General features: G+C 36.8%; 2 protein-coding genes across 3 annotated transcripts in view; one reads left to right on the top strand and one right to left on the bottom strand.

The window, feature by feature from the left end:
• Window positions 1–106: 106 nt before the first annotated feature.
• On the bottom strand, window positions 107–8,336 carry rfc4 (replication factor C (activator 1) 4). The gene is made up of 11 exons (XM_007231787.4): window positions 8,227–8,336; window positions 7,790–7,912; window positions 5,806–5,884; window positions 4,933–5,012; window positions 3,731–3,850; window positions 3,497–3,640; window positions 3,225–3,345; window positions 1,479–1,604; window positions 1,305–1,385; window positions 523–636; window positions 107–320 (listed from the first exon to the last, which is right to left on the bottom strand). Exons 2-11 carry the CDS (start codon window positions 7,900–7,902, stop codon window positions 225–227), a joined length of 1,074 nt encoding a protein of 357 aa, XP_007231849.3. The 5' UTR covers window positions 7,903–7,912; window positions 8,227–8,336; the 3' UTR covers window positions 107–224.
• A 2,123-nt stretch (window positions 8,337–10,459) lies between these two features.
• Window positions 10,460–15,004, top strand: part of sos1 (son of sevenless homolog 1 (Drosophila)) — a 72,453-nt gene continuing 67,908 nt past the window's right edge. Inside the window, exon 1 of one of the 2 annotated variants that reach the window (XM_022669970.2) lies at window positions 10,460–11,263. In XM_022669970.2, coding sequence (XP_022525691.1) covers window positions 11,177–11,263 — 87 coding nt within the window. In that variant the 5' untranslated portion in view covers window positions 10,460–11,176. The remainder of the gene's footprint in view (window positions 11,264–15,004) is intronic. The other variant, XM_022669971.2, reaches the window with a different exon arrangement.

Below are 15,004 nucleotides of genomic sequence, written 5' to 3' on the forward strand. Positions count from 1 at the left end.
TTCTATTGGTCCGTTCATCAAGAAATGACAAAAATGTTGATAAGCGTTTTTCATAGGACAGCAACAATATATACTGTATATTCTTAGACAACACGAAACACTAGTGTTGTGAGAAAGGTAAGAAAGTTTAATTACATATTTTTTCTAAGTACAAAACAAACAAAAAAAAGTCAAAAGGTCAAAATGTGTGTCAAAATGAGTCTCTATTACAGTCCATACTGAACTCAGCTGCTCTGCGTGGCCTGCTGCATTATGACTGAAAAAAGGCCCAACAGCTGCAGGTATTCATCAGCTCCATCTGCCAAACACTTATCAACCACCTAATGAGAAACATAAAAAACACAGCATTGTCAGGAGTTTTAATAGTGTACCATTATATAAAAATAACAATCATAAAATTCTAATACCTATGTGTATGTGTATACATGTTTATATGTGTAAAAATATTTTTTAAATTTAATATACTGAAGTATCACAATATTTTGTTTGCAATACTCTACAGCAATGCAATAGAATACTTACTGCCATCTTCTCTGTGATAACAGATTTCTGTTTGTCATTTAGGCTCTCCTCTATGATGATGTCATGGAGCTGGGTAAGAATCTGCGTGCCAGCGTAGCCTTCATCAATCATATTCTGAGAAAATAGTTAAGACAGAGAGATAATCTGACAAATGAAAAAGATAACTAGTACAAAATATGCACTACTTTATATTTAAGAGTCTTAACATTTAAAAAGGCTGGACAATCAATATATACTGTATATATACTGTAACAGAAAAGGCCTCAACAACACGGATATGATTTTACACATATTTGTGATGTTTTAATATACATTATTTACAGCAGGGGTTGGCAATGATGGCCCGCAAGCATCAAACACCTGGCCCGTGAGGGTGTTTGAATTATAATGACATTATAAAATATAAATATAAAATGCTTCTCTGGCCAGCTTTATTGCGCTTTTTTTTCTTTTCTTCTTGAGTTTACTTGCTTTAAGATCAACTGTTCTGCAATTGGATTCAACAACCATCTGGGCTGGAGAGCTACTAGTCTGTAGCGCTCCATCCCATTACACTTCATTTTCCAAAACAGAATTTTTTTGGCTTGGGAAATATCTGGCCTGCGGCCAAACTTAATTGCCGACCCCTGATTTACAGTATCTGACGTGCATTATAGAGCAAATTCATCCCTAGCCCAAACCTAGACTGTAAGAAATTACCATACATATAAACATAAAGCATTAATAAACACCTACAAATTCTACAAATCAGATCAGTTCATATAAAACACACCAGTACACACCTTCACAGCAGCCTCCAGTTTTTCAAAAGTGCCTTTGTAACAGATTTGGAGCAAATTTTCAATCACTTTAGGTGGAATCACCTGAAAACAGAAGACAAACATGATTTTAAAACTTTCAAACTACAGAAAAAATTTAAATTAAAATTAAGTTTTAGCAGTATTTTCAGGACTCACCCCTGCAATCTCTATGACTATACTCTCCGTGATCTCTTTCTCTGCACTCAGTCTGGCTGTGCTCTGGAGAAGCGTTATAGCTTTCCGCAGATCACCCTCAGAAACTTTCACCAGCGCTTCAATTCCCTGTAAAAGAATATAGATAATGAATATTTCTGTTCAAGATGTATAAATCAAATGTATAATTAAACGTTGTGCAATAACTGACATTAAAAACTATTATTTTATTGTCCTCTGAGTGTGTAATTGTAGAATCACTTCTGACTGACAACACCAGCCAAAAATCAATATGATTTCAATGTTGTGCTTTAATAGCTTTAGTATCACAGTGATTTAATGACTGATCCGACTGTTACATATAAATTTATCCATCATCCGGGGAAGGTGTTCTGCTAGACTTTGGAACAATGCTGTGTGGACTTCCTTGCATTTAACAACAGGATTGTTAGTAAGTTATTAAGGTGAGGAAATGACCACAAACATACCTCTTTCCTAACTCATGCCAAACTTTTTTTGATGTTACATCACCCTATCCCATGCTTGGCATGGGCCTGACATGGTGACAACTAATAGGTTGTGTGTTTATCTGCTCTAAAGAGACCTATACTATTGTCAGTGCTTCTCTGCAGGGGCTAGAAGAGCTGTATATGTGCACTTGCACATCTGTGTCAGCAATAGGAGCAACATAAAGTAGACTAAATGCATTTAATAGAAGCAGTGTTCAAAAACATTTGGACATAACATAGTGTATCCTTGTTATTTTAACCAGGGTGTTTTTAATAAGGGTTCTTCCTGTTGTGCAATCTTCTAGTTTTTATTCTGAAGATTATAAGTCAGTTTCTGGGACAAGGATTAAAAGCCTAATGGTAGACCTTGTATTCCTGTCGATGGAAAATCTCCATTCAAAAAGCGATGTAGTAGTTTAAGGGCGTTTTCACACCAGCACTATTTGGTCTGGTTAAAACGAACTCTGGTCCGTTTGTAACTTTAGTGCGATTTGATTGAGCAGGTGTGAAAACAGTAATCGCACTCGGGTGCGGATCAAAAGAACCGGACCGAGACCAGCTACAGGAGGTGTTCTCGGTCCGGTACCAAACGAACTCTGGAGCGGTTTGCTTGTGGTGAGAACGTGATCCGGTCTTGATTGGATCCAGCTATTAAATATAAGCCATTTATTTGAGCTAAACTGCTGATAAAGCAAGCACAGTTTAAACTGATATATTAGCCAGATAACGCTAATTACCACAGCTGTGAACAAACACTGTGTCCATGCACGCGCCGTCTGTGCTGCATTCACTGCTCACAGCCCCGTGACTGTTTATTATGTATAAATCTGCGCTGGATGTAGAAACACTGTGTTTGAAAGTGCAGCGTTTCAGCGTTTAGTGTTAAAGCACAGATATTTGCGCTGGAACACAAAATCTTCTCGCTGTATTTACTTTTTCGTATATTTATATTTAACGTACTCCCGTGTCAGACAGCTCTGACCAATCAGAGGACACAGGCTGCTCGCGTGGTTTATTGAAGAGCATTTCGGTGCGTTTACATTTATGCCTATGTGAAACCAGACCGTACAGAGCGAGAAAACGCTCCAAGTAAATAAACTCATTAACTGATTCAGACCAGAGAAACGCCCTAAGAGTAGGCCTAATCCCGGTCTAGGAAACTGCCCTTATGAGTTTAAATCCAAAACCATGATATATAGATTTTATTGGAAGCCTTTACCAACATGTTGCCAATATTTACCTCTTTGGTGTACTTGAGGTTCTCCTTCTCACAGATTTCTACAAGCCGTTCTCGCTGAATGTCATTGGCGAGGGGTTTGAAGCGAAACTTGGAGCATCTAGATGTCAAAGGCTCAATGATCCTGTTACAATAGAACCCACATAATTCGAATATAATTAAAAAACACAACAGACTGAAACATGACAAACTGCCAGCAAACAAGATGCTAATTACGTGTGAATTAACTAAAGTTAAGAGTGTAGCTAGAGTGAAGGGTAAACATCTCTCCTGACCTGCTGACGTAGTTGCAGATGAGGCAGAAGCGTGTGGTGCGCGACTCTTTCTCCATGGTGCGCCTGAGAGCAGCCTGGGCAGCATTGGTCATGGAGTCTGCCTCGTCCAGTATTATGATTTTGAATGGAGGACAATGCTTCCCACTGAAAGAACAACAGCAGAACTTAATGCCAAATTAAATATATTAATAATATTACTGATCAAATATTCTTCTTAAACCATCACAAACTTACTCTGGTCGTGTACCAGCCACTGTCAGCTGAGCAAAGTTCTTTACTTTTTCCCGGACCACCTGAATCCCTCTCTCATCAGAGGCGTTCAGCTCCAGCACTCTCTGGCGGTACAGCTCTGGGCTGCAGAGAGAGGGGAGTACATTTAGTGCTGATGTAGCTGGCCAAATAAAGAAGCATTAACCCTAAAACATAAGTGCATTGTAAAAGAGGACAATGTCGCTTTGTCATAATTTTGTCGTAATTTCTACTCTGGGCTCAGTATGCTACTAGCTTCACAATGTAACTTTGGTGAAGTAAGCAAGAAAATGTTCACCAGAAATGTGTAACAATGCAGAGCCAATTAAGGCTGCATAATATTGTTTTTAAATTGATATTGCAATGTACACATGTGCAATAGTCTCATTACATAATGTTTTGTGTCAATACACACACACACACACACACACACACACACACACACAAAAAAAAACATACTATTCTCATTGAACATGACAATCTCATTAATTTCTCTCTCATACCATTTATTTTTATGCCAATCATTGACGCACAAATTGCAATTTTGATATCATGACATCTTTTAATTATCATATTACATGCAATTATATCAAAAATACATTTACTGCAATAGTATGATCAGTATATTCTTGAAAATATTTTATTCAATTTTTGTCATGTCGCCAAGAATATCGTTATTGCAAAATACCATAAAATATCGTGATATTATTTTAGTGCCTTATTGACCACCTCTAATGCCTTTAGGTATGGCTCTAAAATAATATCACGATATTTCAGGGTATTTTTGCGATAACGATATACTTGGCGATATAGGAAAACTAAAATAATTCATTCATTTCAGGAATATATTATAATAGTATAATCATAATGTGGCAAAATAAATAATATACCATAAAATAATATAATGCACATATAATAATATAATGCAAAAAATATTGCAGAATATTTAGTGCATGCATATAAACTGCAAACTAAAACAATTAACATTTATACAATTTTAATTACTGACATGCTGAAATTTGGGGAAATTACTGTATTTTTAGCATTGCAATATATATTGCAGAACAAAATATCACAATGCAGCCCCAACCCATATGTGTGCAATTTTTAGTGGCCATGTCTCTCAAAAGTTCAGAAATGCATACAATAAAAATGTAGAATAAACAATAAAAATAAGGTGGTTTTACCCATATAATTCTCTTGCTGCAGCAAGAATAGTGGATGTCTTTCCAGTTCCAGGTGGTCCATAGAACAGTAGATTCGGGAGCTAAATGCAAAGAGAAAAGTGATTTTCACAAACTACAAACACAGATGAATGCACAAATGTCAACCATACGCTTAACAAGATTAAACAGCACATAAGCAATTCTGATTAAAAATATGCACTGCATTGGTGAGGTCTGTCAGAAGGACTCATCTCGTCTGCACAGACAGAGACACAGTGGAGCGAGGGAAGTGCTTATGCCTTCAGCTTCACACATATTCAATTACACAAGTGGCACAGAACACAAGGAGAAGAAACTACAGCAGAGAACAAGCATTTACTATTTATAGTACAATAGAGAGAGAGAGAGAGAGAGAGAGAGATAGAGAGAGAGAGAGAGAAAGAGAGAGGTAAACCCAGCTCTGCAGATCTTCACCACGAGCCATCAGTGGCCTGACCTGACTCTCAAAGTGTGCTTATTCGAAAGTTATTGTTTATTATCTGTTCCACAGCAAATATGTTTAATATATATTAAATAATCTGTTAAAACGAAAGGAATTAAAATGTATAATTTAATATGTCATATAGATAAGATTAAGATATATGTTAATATAACATCATGTCTGAAGGTATATTTAATAATAAAAAATAAATTAATTAATATGTTAATATAACATCATGTCTGAAGGTATATTTAATAATAAAAAATAAATTAATTAATATATGTTAATATAACATAATGTCTGAAGGTATATTTAATAATAAAAAATAAATTAATTAATATGTTAATATAACATCATGTCTGAAGGTATATTTAATAATAAAAAATAAATTAATTAATTAAAAGAAAACCTACGTCAGCGCCCTCTAGTGATTTCTTCAATACCGCAACAACCTCCTCTTGAAAAGCAACTTCATCCACACACTTAGGCCTGCTGTGAAAGAAAAAAAAAGACATTCTATAAGTCATAATGTTATACTGGTCATTAGAACAAACAAAATAGAGCCAGTGGTGCCATTTAAAAAAAACATCAAAAACTATAAGTACGTATGATTTTAATTCAATCACCCACTGCCAGCAACCCTGACTAACAATGTAATGAACTATAAAGAACCCTAAAACTTTTGAGTGTTTTATAACTTAATAACTCAAAAGTCTATAATGTGGCATACTGTGATGTAATTTTACCAAAAACAATACATATCTTCAACCCTGCTCTTGTACTTTTGCACAATTCAGCATAACAATCACAGATTCATTGTTAATAGTGGTATTGAAAGGCACCAGACATAAGACCAATTCTGTGGTTAACGTTATCACAATAACTGGATAAAATACATATCCTGAAGTAAGACACGTTTTTCTGACAGCCAAATTAAACTACCATTATACAACCAACACCACCTTACAACTCACACTACCACACAACATCAAAACAACCTATACGAAACTATTACTCCATAGTTATCAAAGAAACAGCTATAATGCAAAATCCAAAATGGTATATTTCAATACAAAATAATAATATGCATACTGTTGCAAATCAGTGCTACAAAAAAAAACACCCATCACTAATAATAGGAAAACATGAATTCCTCTCTAATATAAGTTGATTGAACACCATACCAATATTATGGCGTATGCCAGTGATCGGTGTATATAATTTACATTGCTTATTACCAACATACCACAACACAACATACAGCCTGTCACTGTTTTTCCCTTTTTGATTGCCAACTGTATTTTACATTATGCCCAGACCAATACAAATATGTCAGAAAGACAGGCAGTGCTTTTGCTGGACAGTGACATTATGCAGATTTTGCATTGTCTCCTATCCAGAATTGTTAAAATGGACATACTTTTAAATGAGAATCTAAAGATGTCATCCAGCAAGGCTGACAAATATCATACAGCTTAAAAAAAAACAAGATTTAAGCGTGTATTAGCTACTCATATATTGCAAACAATAGAATTTTAATGTTGTTTTATATTTAAGTGATTAAAAGTGTGATGAAATACTGCATGTCGGCATGGTTTGCCACCCCTTTTAAGTTAAGTTGTTGAATAGGCTGTTCTGACTGAATTTGAATTTACTCCAGAAGTGTAGGCCAGTCTTCTACAATGGATCACTTTAAGGCAGCTATAATACAGTGCATTATTAGTATCATGACATGTTGGATCATTTACTTCTGTTACAATCAGGTGGAAATCTCTAACAGGGGTTGGCATATCATATTACATGCAATTATATGAAAAATACATTTACTGCAATAGTATGATCAGTATATTCTTGAAAATATTTTATTAAATTTTTGTCATGTCGCCAAGAATATCGTTATTGCAAAATACCATAAAATATTGTGATATTATTTTAGTGCCTTATTGACCACCTCTAATGCCTTTAGTAGGGGTGGGTGATATGAGTCTAAAATAATATCACGATATTTCAGGGTATTTTTGCGAAAACGATATTCTTGGCGATATAGGAAAACAAAAAAAATTCATTCATTTCAGGAATATAGTATAATAGTATAACAGTATAATCATAATGTGGCAAAATAAATAATACAGCATAAAATAATATAATGCAGCAAATAATATTGCAGAATATTTTGTGCATGCATATAAATTGCAAACTAAAACAATTATACAATAAATACACCTAAAGCTTCACAGTGAATAATAGACTACTTTTAAGACAGAACAGCCCTATTATCACGATATTTACGATTTTTAATATCATGATATTTCTGTGTCACGATATATTGTATACGATATAATATTGACCACCTCTAATGCCTTTAGACAAAGAAAATACATATAGTCATTCACTTACTATTTTTCCACCCATGGCACCGGTTTCTGTCTCTTCTCTCCACTGCTCCCAGCTGTGGCCTTATCCCTCTGTGGTTTAACACTCTGTGTAGATCCTTTCAGAAAAGCCTGCATGTTTCCTACCCTGTAAAAGTAGCAGACACACACACACACTTGTATGATTGGTCATACAACACTGACAGATGTTTTAAAGTTTCAGCAGTAGTAATGCAGCTGTTACTGTACTGAGGCTCAGCTCTACAGGTTAGTATGCTAACAGCTAGGATAACTACTATACTAGCAGCAGCAGCAGAATCAACACAGCCCTGATTCTCTCACTCTTCAGTCTCTAACTCAGTTTATAAGAGAATATAAAGGCAGCACAGGCCTCAGGTTTATATAAAATATTAGTAAGCATGCACAACAACCAGAAGCGCGTCCACACAACCCAGTATTTACCTGCTTATAAAGGTTTATAAAGTGTTTACTCTCCGAACTGAAACACAAGCAGCGCCAGTTTCCCGCCAGGCGCGCACACGATGACAGCGTCACTACGTCACTCCGGCGCCGACGTGTTCACGCGCCCACTTTTTAATATTTATTATATTTAATATTTATTAAGATTTTTTTTAATATTATTAAGGAAACTAATGATACTATAGCAAATAAATATGGAAAAACAGAAACAAAAAGAAGAAAATAAAAACATTATAAATCGGTTGTTTATGGCTGCAAAGCTGCACTGTTTTTGTGTTTAATATAAAATTCATTTTATTTTTTAAATCAAATTATATATTTTTACATTAAGAATCAAAATATGTATTCAAATTTTAAGTATTGCATGCATACGGAAAAATCCACTTTTTTCATATTTTCAGCATACGTTAGTGATGCAAATGTAAACACTGATATAAAAAAAATATTTTATGGTCTTTCAAAAAATAAATTCTTTTTTTAGAGAACCTAATGTATTCCATATTCCCCCCAACATTAATACTGTCCTTAAAAATACTGTATAAAACGTCAAAATCTATGTATCGTATTACAAATTGTTGGTAAAAAAAATTACCAGTACATAATACTGTTATGTTCAGATGTACTGATATAATGATATAACTATAGTAATATAATTCTAATCATAATGTAAGTAATAATTATGATTGTTAATGATAGTAACAATAACAAGATAGTAAGAATAACTAAGCAAATAAAAAAAATCGTAAGAAATGAAGGTCATTCAATTTGACAAATTTCAGTAAAGTCGCACAGAAATCCCAATATAATTAGTAATGAATGATGGGCAGCATTTTAGACTTCAGAACGTTTTTAAAACATTATAATATTCATTGGACTTCAGACCCAGGCGCGTTATAATGATATTGACCCGCAGGTGACAGGAGAGCCCGGCACATCCCTCTACCTTCTACTGACAGCGGACTCGCTCTATTTCTCGGCAATTGACTTGTATAGTCTCTTATCCCTTCCTACTCGACCATCAATTGGTTGTGCCTGCGACCTCTTCAGCGTAGTGATCGCATTGGGTTTATTGGCTGAAGAGAGCGGCAAGAGGGAACTGATTCCTCTGTTTTTTGGGGGCATTCTGAAATCCTCAGTTTTTTTGACGCTTTATCTATCGATCTGAGCGAGAAACAGCGCGTTAAATAGCTCAGAAAGCTTTGTTATTGTCCCTCCAGCCCAGCGGAGAGAGAGAGTCTCTGTCCCCCACTGCGCATGATCCACATCTGCAGCCGAGTCACAACAACCGCCCAAAATAAAGCGAACGGCTCGCTTTAAACCTGTAAAAACTCCTCTTTACTAACTGCACCATCCTCCATACATCCTGCACTCTCTCCAGCGCCCGCCTGCGCTGTCACCAGCTCAATCTGCCGTCTCTGAACTAGAGCACCACGGCGAAATTAATGGTTAGCCACCCTCCCGTAGATCCGGTGTTCTGTCCATTTAGGTTACCTTGTCACGGCGAGCTACCTTAGTATTTATGTATAGGTAGACATGCCTTAATAAAACATTAGGGAAGATAATTCGATAGTCTGATATCATTAGCTTTTATCAAAAAATGCCCCCGGCAAAAGTGTAGGTATATGGGACACATTTGGCTTTATTGAATTAGGGCTGAAAGATATGATAAAACTATTTAAAGACAGTTTTAACAATACTCGATTTATACACAAATTATCATGACACGACATTTGAACGCAGTTAAAAGGCAGCACTGAGGATGTCTTTAATATGCTAAAAAAAGTATATTCCTTTGGACTAAAAAGCACATCTCTTTTATATATATATTATTTTTTATTGTAGTTTATTTTGCTTAGTAATAGTATTATTTCTTTTTAATCATTGTTGTTTTTATTATTATATTATTGACATAGTTTTGATACTTTTGTGTTTAGGGAAACGTTTTTTTTACTATTATTTATGCTGATTATATGTTTGTATTGACTAAATTCTGCAATAAAAAATATGAAGCATATTGTCAAAAAAAAAGTATAACCTACTGTTGATATGAAACCGTATCAGGATACAATACAAAATCAGAATACTGCCCACCTTTAATCTAAATCAAAATATATGTTTGGTTAAAAGTTAAATATAAGATAATGTATGTGTTATTCATTATAATTTTGTTTATATTAATCCACATTTATTAACATTTATTAAACAACAACTATATAGCGAGAAAATAGTAATAACAACAGTAGTTCGGCGCATGCGCAGTGCCCCAAAGCACCACATATCGGTGGGTAGCGCAACCCGACAGAACACCGGCTAGCTAAAATGGACGAATGTGTTCCGAGGAGCTGGAGCCGCTTTTGTCCTAAACTGTACCGAAAAGGGGAGAGTTAAACTCGGGCTTTTTTTCACTGTGGTGACACATTTCAGTTTTGAATCCGCATTAGTTAGCTGTTTGTAAGCGAATCCCTGTTTGGTTTAGCTTAGCTTAGCCTAGCTTAGCACAGCGAACCGTTTATTATTATTATTGTTAGCTTAGCCGAGCTAGCACCAGCCCGTTTCTACGGCGTCTGGGAGTGCAGGGAACCGATACAGGGGCAGCTCCAGCTGTTTGGCTGCGTGTTTCTTCGCTGGAGTTGCTGTTTTTAAAGCCTCGGGCTGCGGCTTGGGGCGTTTATAGAGCTGTTAAAGCCACTCAGGCACGTTTTCGTCTTGTTTTTGGTGACTCCAGACAGCTCAGCGCTTCGCCACAACGATGCGATGGTCGCATTAGGTCGCTGCTATTTCCACTCGGTCCGCTCGACCAGGCTCCTTCCCGGCCGCGGGCCTGTGTATGGCCCCGCGCCTGCCTTTCTGGTGTGACACACGGCTCACCGGCCAGGGCTTCAGCAGGACGGACCCGGACCCTGACCGGCGGCCCTGAAGCTCCACCGAAGTCATGCAAGGGACACAGTTCCAGTACGATTTCTTCAGCGAGGAGAACGCGCCTAAATGGAGGGGGCTGCTGGTACCGTCGCTGAACAAGGTGAGCTTTTGCACAGCTGGATTTCTGGACCATGTAACTAGTTATCTGTTGACTTTCTGTAGAGTAGCTAGGTTAACTAGCTAGATCAACGTGGTCAACGCAGACACAGCTTTGTAGGCTTTTTGCTAAGTGTTCTCCTAGACCACTGGTTCCCAAGCTTGGTCCTGGCTGGAGGACCCCCTGCCCCATGTTTCTGTGTTTACATTGCGCGTGTTGGGTTTACATGGGAGGAATGTGGGCTAGGTGGGTTCCAAGTCACAAAGCAGATTTAAAGGAATCAGTACATGACACATTACATACATAAACAATACATTAAACGTTAGCTTAATAACCAAAAACAACAGTGACGAGGGAAAATCCTTCAAATATGGAGGAAGAAACGTTGGGACTGAAAGACCCCCTGCCCCATGTTTTAGTGTTTACATTGCTCATGTTGGGTTTACATGGGTGGAATGTGGGCATAGACACTGTAGTCAAATGTATTTGTGTAGCACTTTTCACAGCTGACCTCGTCACGAAGCAGATTTACAGAAATCCAGTAATAAAAAAGACAAGAGATCATCAGTACATAAAATATTCACATAATACCCCATTGAGCAAGCCAAAGAAAACAGTAGCAAGGGCAAACTCCTTCAAATCTGGAAAAAGAAACTTCGGAGAAACTAAAGACTGGAAGACCCCCTGCCCCATGTTTCAGTTTTTACATTGCTCATGTTTTGTTTACTTGGGTGGAATGTGGGCTAGATGGGTTCCAAATGGGTACAGACACTGTAGTCGAGTGTATTTGTATAGCACTTTCTACAATTGGCATGGTCACAAAGGAGATTTTCAGGAATCAATGCACACCACATTACATACATAAACAATATGTAAAGCATTAATTTCAAGGATTCAGTGAGACTTAATTGTCATTCTCATCACATGTGGGACGTGAGATGGAACAAAATTGTATAAAATTGTATAACTTAATCGCATGACACAACAGTGAAATCTAGAGGAAGAAACCTTGGAAGGAGCTAAGACTGGAAGACCCCCTGCCCCATGTTTTAGGGTTTACATTGCTCATATTGGGTTTACATGGGTGGTATGTGGGCATAGGCACTGTAGTCACATGTATTTGTATGGTACTTTTCACAACTGACATTGTCACAAAGCAGATTTACAAGAATCCAGTAACAAATGGGACAATAGAGATAATCAATGCATTAAATATTAACATAATACCTCTTATTGGGCAAGTCAAAGAAAACAGTAGAAAGAGAATAGAAAAGTGGGAGGAGCTATGACTGGAAGACCACCTGCCCCATGTTTTAGTGTTTACGTTGCCAATGTTGGGTTTACATGGGAGGAATGGGGGCTAGGTGGTTTCCAAGTGGGCATAGACACTGTAGTCAAATTTATTTGAATAGCACACAGCTGACATTGTCACAAAGCACATTTACAGGAATCCAGTAATAAACAGGACAAGAGATCATCAATACATAAAATATTAAACTAATACCTCCATTGGGCAAGCCAAAGAAAACAATAGCAAGGGCAAACTCCTTCAAATGTCAAGGAAGAAACTTTGGGGGTAATTAGACACATCCTCATCCGTTTGCACTACTAAAGATTGTTGATTCAAAAAGGGTAACAGTATCACCCTATAAGTCTGATTATCTGTGTGTGCTAATATAATATAATCATAGTCGCTACAGAAGGTAACACAGACATAAGAGCACCCGAGAACACTGGTATTCCTCACCTGCATCATCCACAAACTTGATTTATTGTGTGCAAGTGGCAGAATGATTGCACCAGTGTCTCAGTTTCTCTGGACAGCTGTGAAACACACTTTCTGGACTTTTAGCTGCTGTTCACCTGTAGAGTAGATGTATGTCAACACAAACAAAGCTTAATAGACCTCTTACTTAGGTGTCTTCTAGATCAGATCAGCTCATTACCCCAGCAAAATGTCAATGTGGGTCTCACATGAGTGGATCAAGGGCTAGGTGGGTTCCAGTTGGGCTCCAGGTGAGCCTGAGCACTGAGTGGGTTTGTACATGAGTTGTTACTAGTACCCAGTTGGGCTTCTTGAAAAGACCCCATCCCACAATAGCCATTTTTATGGACAGTATATTGTTGCTGTACAATGAAAAACAAGTATCTCCAAAACAGCAACTTTACCGGAGAGAGAAAAAACATACTTCAATTTCAATGGAAGTCAATGGAAAAAGAGTTTGTTTCAGTATCAAGAATCTTTGGCATAGTGTAAGGGACAGTTTGTCTGTTCAAATTATGTAATAAACCTAAAATCCACAAAAATGGAGATACTTGTTTTTCACTGGACAGCGACTTGATTGAAGTAATTCTGATACATTTTATTATTAAGACAATTGTTTGCCACAGATATGTTGATGATCGATCATAAATTATACACCTACAACATTTTAAAGCATTAACATTTTAAATAGTTAATAAATGCATGTTTTTGGCAATTCAAATTGACTGTCATCATTAGTTCACTGTATATTTTTAAGGTTTGTTTATTTTAGTGAGTGTGACACATTCAGCAGAAGCAAGCCAGTGACTTTCTTCCATCACCAGGTAGATTGTATATTGTGGGGTCAATATTGTGGCTTTCTAGTGTTGTGGTTCTCCAAATGTGATCAGGAAGCATATTATCAGATATGTCTGAACTTTCGTCTGCTCCAATTCCAGGTTTACAGTCATGCTCTACTGTTATGAGGGAATGTCAAGCTAGGCTAAGGCATCTAAATGCATTTAAACGTTTACCAGTGTAAAACTTAACCAGAGCAAAATGAATCCTGCGCTGAGCATTCTGAGATTATCATTGTTGGTGATAAAGATTGGATGGTCATGATAAGAGGGCTGTTTACCCTGATTTTATGGGTTTTCCTGTAACTTAGTCTTAGCTGGACACTTGTTTTTCTCCTGTCGATGTGCTGAAATGGCAGCGGGAGCTGTGCTGTGGGACACTGGGGTGTTATCTTGTGTGTAATTGCAGCTTGTGGTCCTCCTTTGTGGAGGAGGATGCGGTCACACTCACAGAATGTTTCTTGGCCAAACTCTTTCTGCTCCATCTTCTGTCACTTTGAATCCATAGCAACACCATGGCTTCAAGCTGGACAGCAAAGTAGTGTTTGTTTTAATTATGTCCTATATACTCTGTTTTGGGTTAGCTTATTTTTGGGAAGGGGCATTTTAAATAGAAGACCCTGTAAAGACTGATAATTGTGTATTATTCCTGTTTTTTGTGTATCAGGAGATGGATGTAATATGTAATCATTGTTAAAGTTTCAGATTAATGCAGTTTTCCATTTGAACTAAGAAGCTGGAATTTTCCAGTTTTGAGTGGGGAATTATTTAATTATTTAATTATTATATTATGCAAAACTCAAGCTTTAGCAGTTTTGTATTCATTGGTCAGCGGTTAAGACCCACACTTTACACTGAAGTTATAAGGAGTGTTAGTTTGGATTGCTTTTAAAGTGAAGCTGCGTGGCAGTCTGTCAGAATAAAACCTATTTTTGTGTTAATTTAAAGGCACATTGACAAAGACAGCCTGTTTATATGCAAGATTGAAAGTTTGTGCAAAAAAAAAACAAAAAACAGAACAACTAGCAGAAGTGGATCTCATGATAAAACATGGTGAAAGCTGTTGCACCACACATGCCATGAATCTCTTTTATTTATTTTGTAATTGTTTGCTATAAATTGAAACAAAATATGAGCACTCAT

This window comes from Astyanax mexicanus, chromosome 16 (genome assembly GCF_023375975.1).
Source record: "Astyanax mexicanus isolate ESR-SI-001 chromosome 16, AstMex3_surface, whole genome shotgun sequence".
In the NCBI taxonomy this organism is placed as follows: Eukaryota; Metazoa; Chordata; class Actinopteri; order Characiformes; family Acestrorhamphidae; genus Astyanax; species Astyanax mexicanus.

What these genes read in the sequence shown, in the direction of transcription:
- rfc4 (XM_007231787.4), bottom strand. Translation starts at nt 7,902, where the DNA reads ATGCAGGCTTTTCTGAAAGGATCTACACAGAGTGTTAAACCACAGAGG. An exon ending in ACCTCAAGTACACCAAAGAG is followed by an intron (nt 1,605 to 3,224) that starts GTAAATATTGGC and finishes ATTCTTTTACAG; the next exon opens with GGAATTGAAGCGCTGGTGAA. An exon ending in TAGTCATAGAGATTGCAGGG is followed by an intron (nt 1,386 to 1,478) that starts GTGAGTCCTGAA and finishes TTCTGTTTTCAG; the next exon opens with GTGATTCCACCTAAAGTGAT.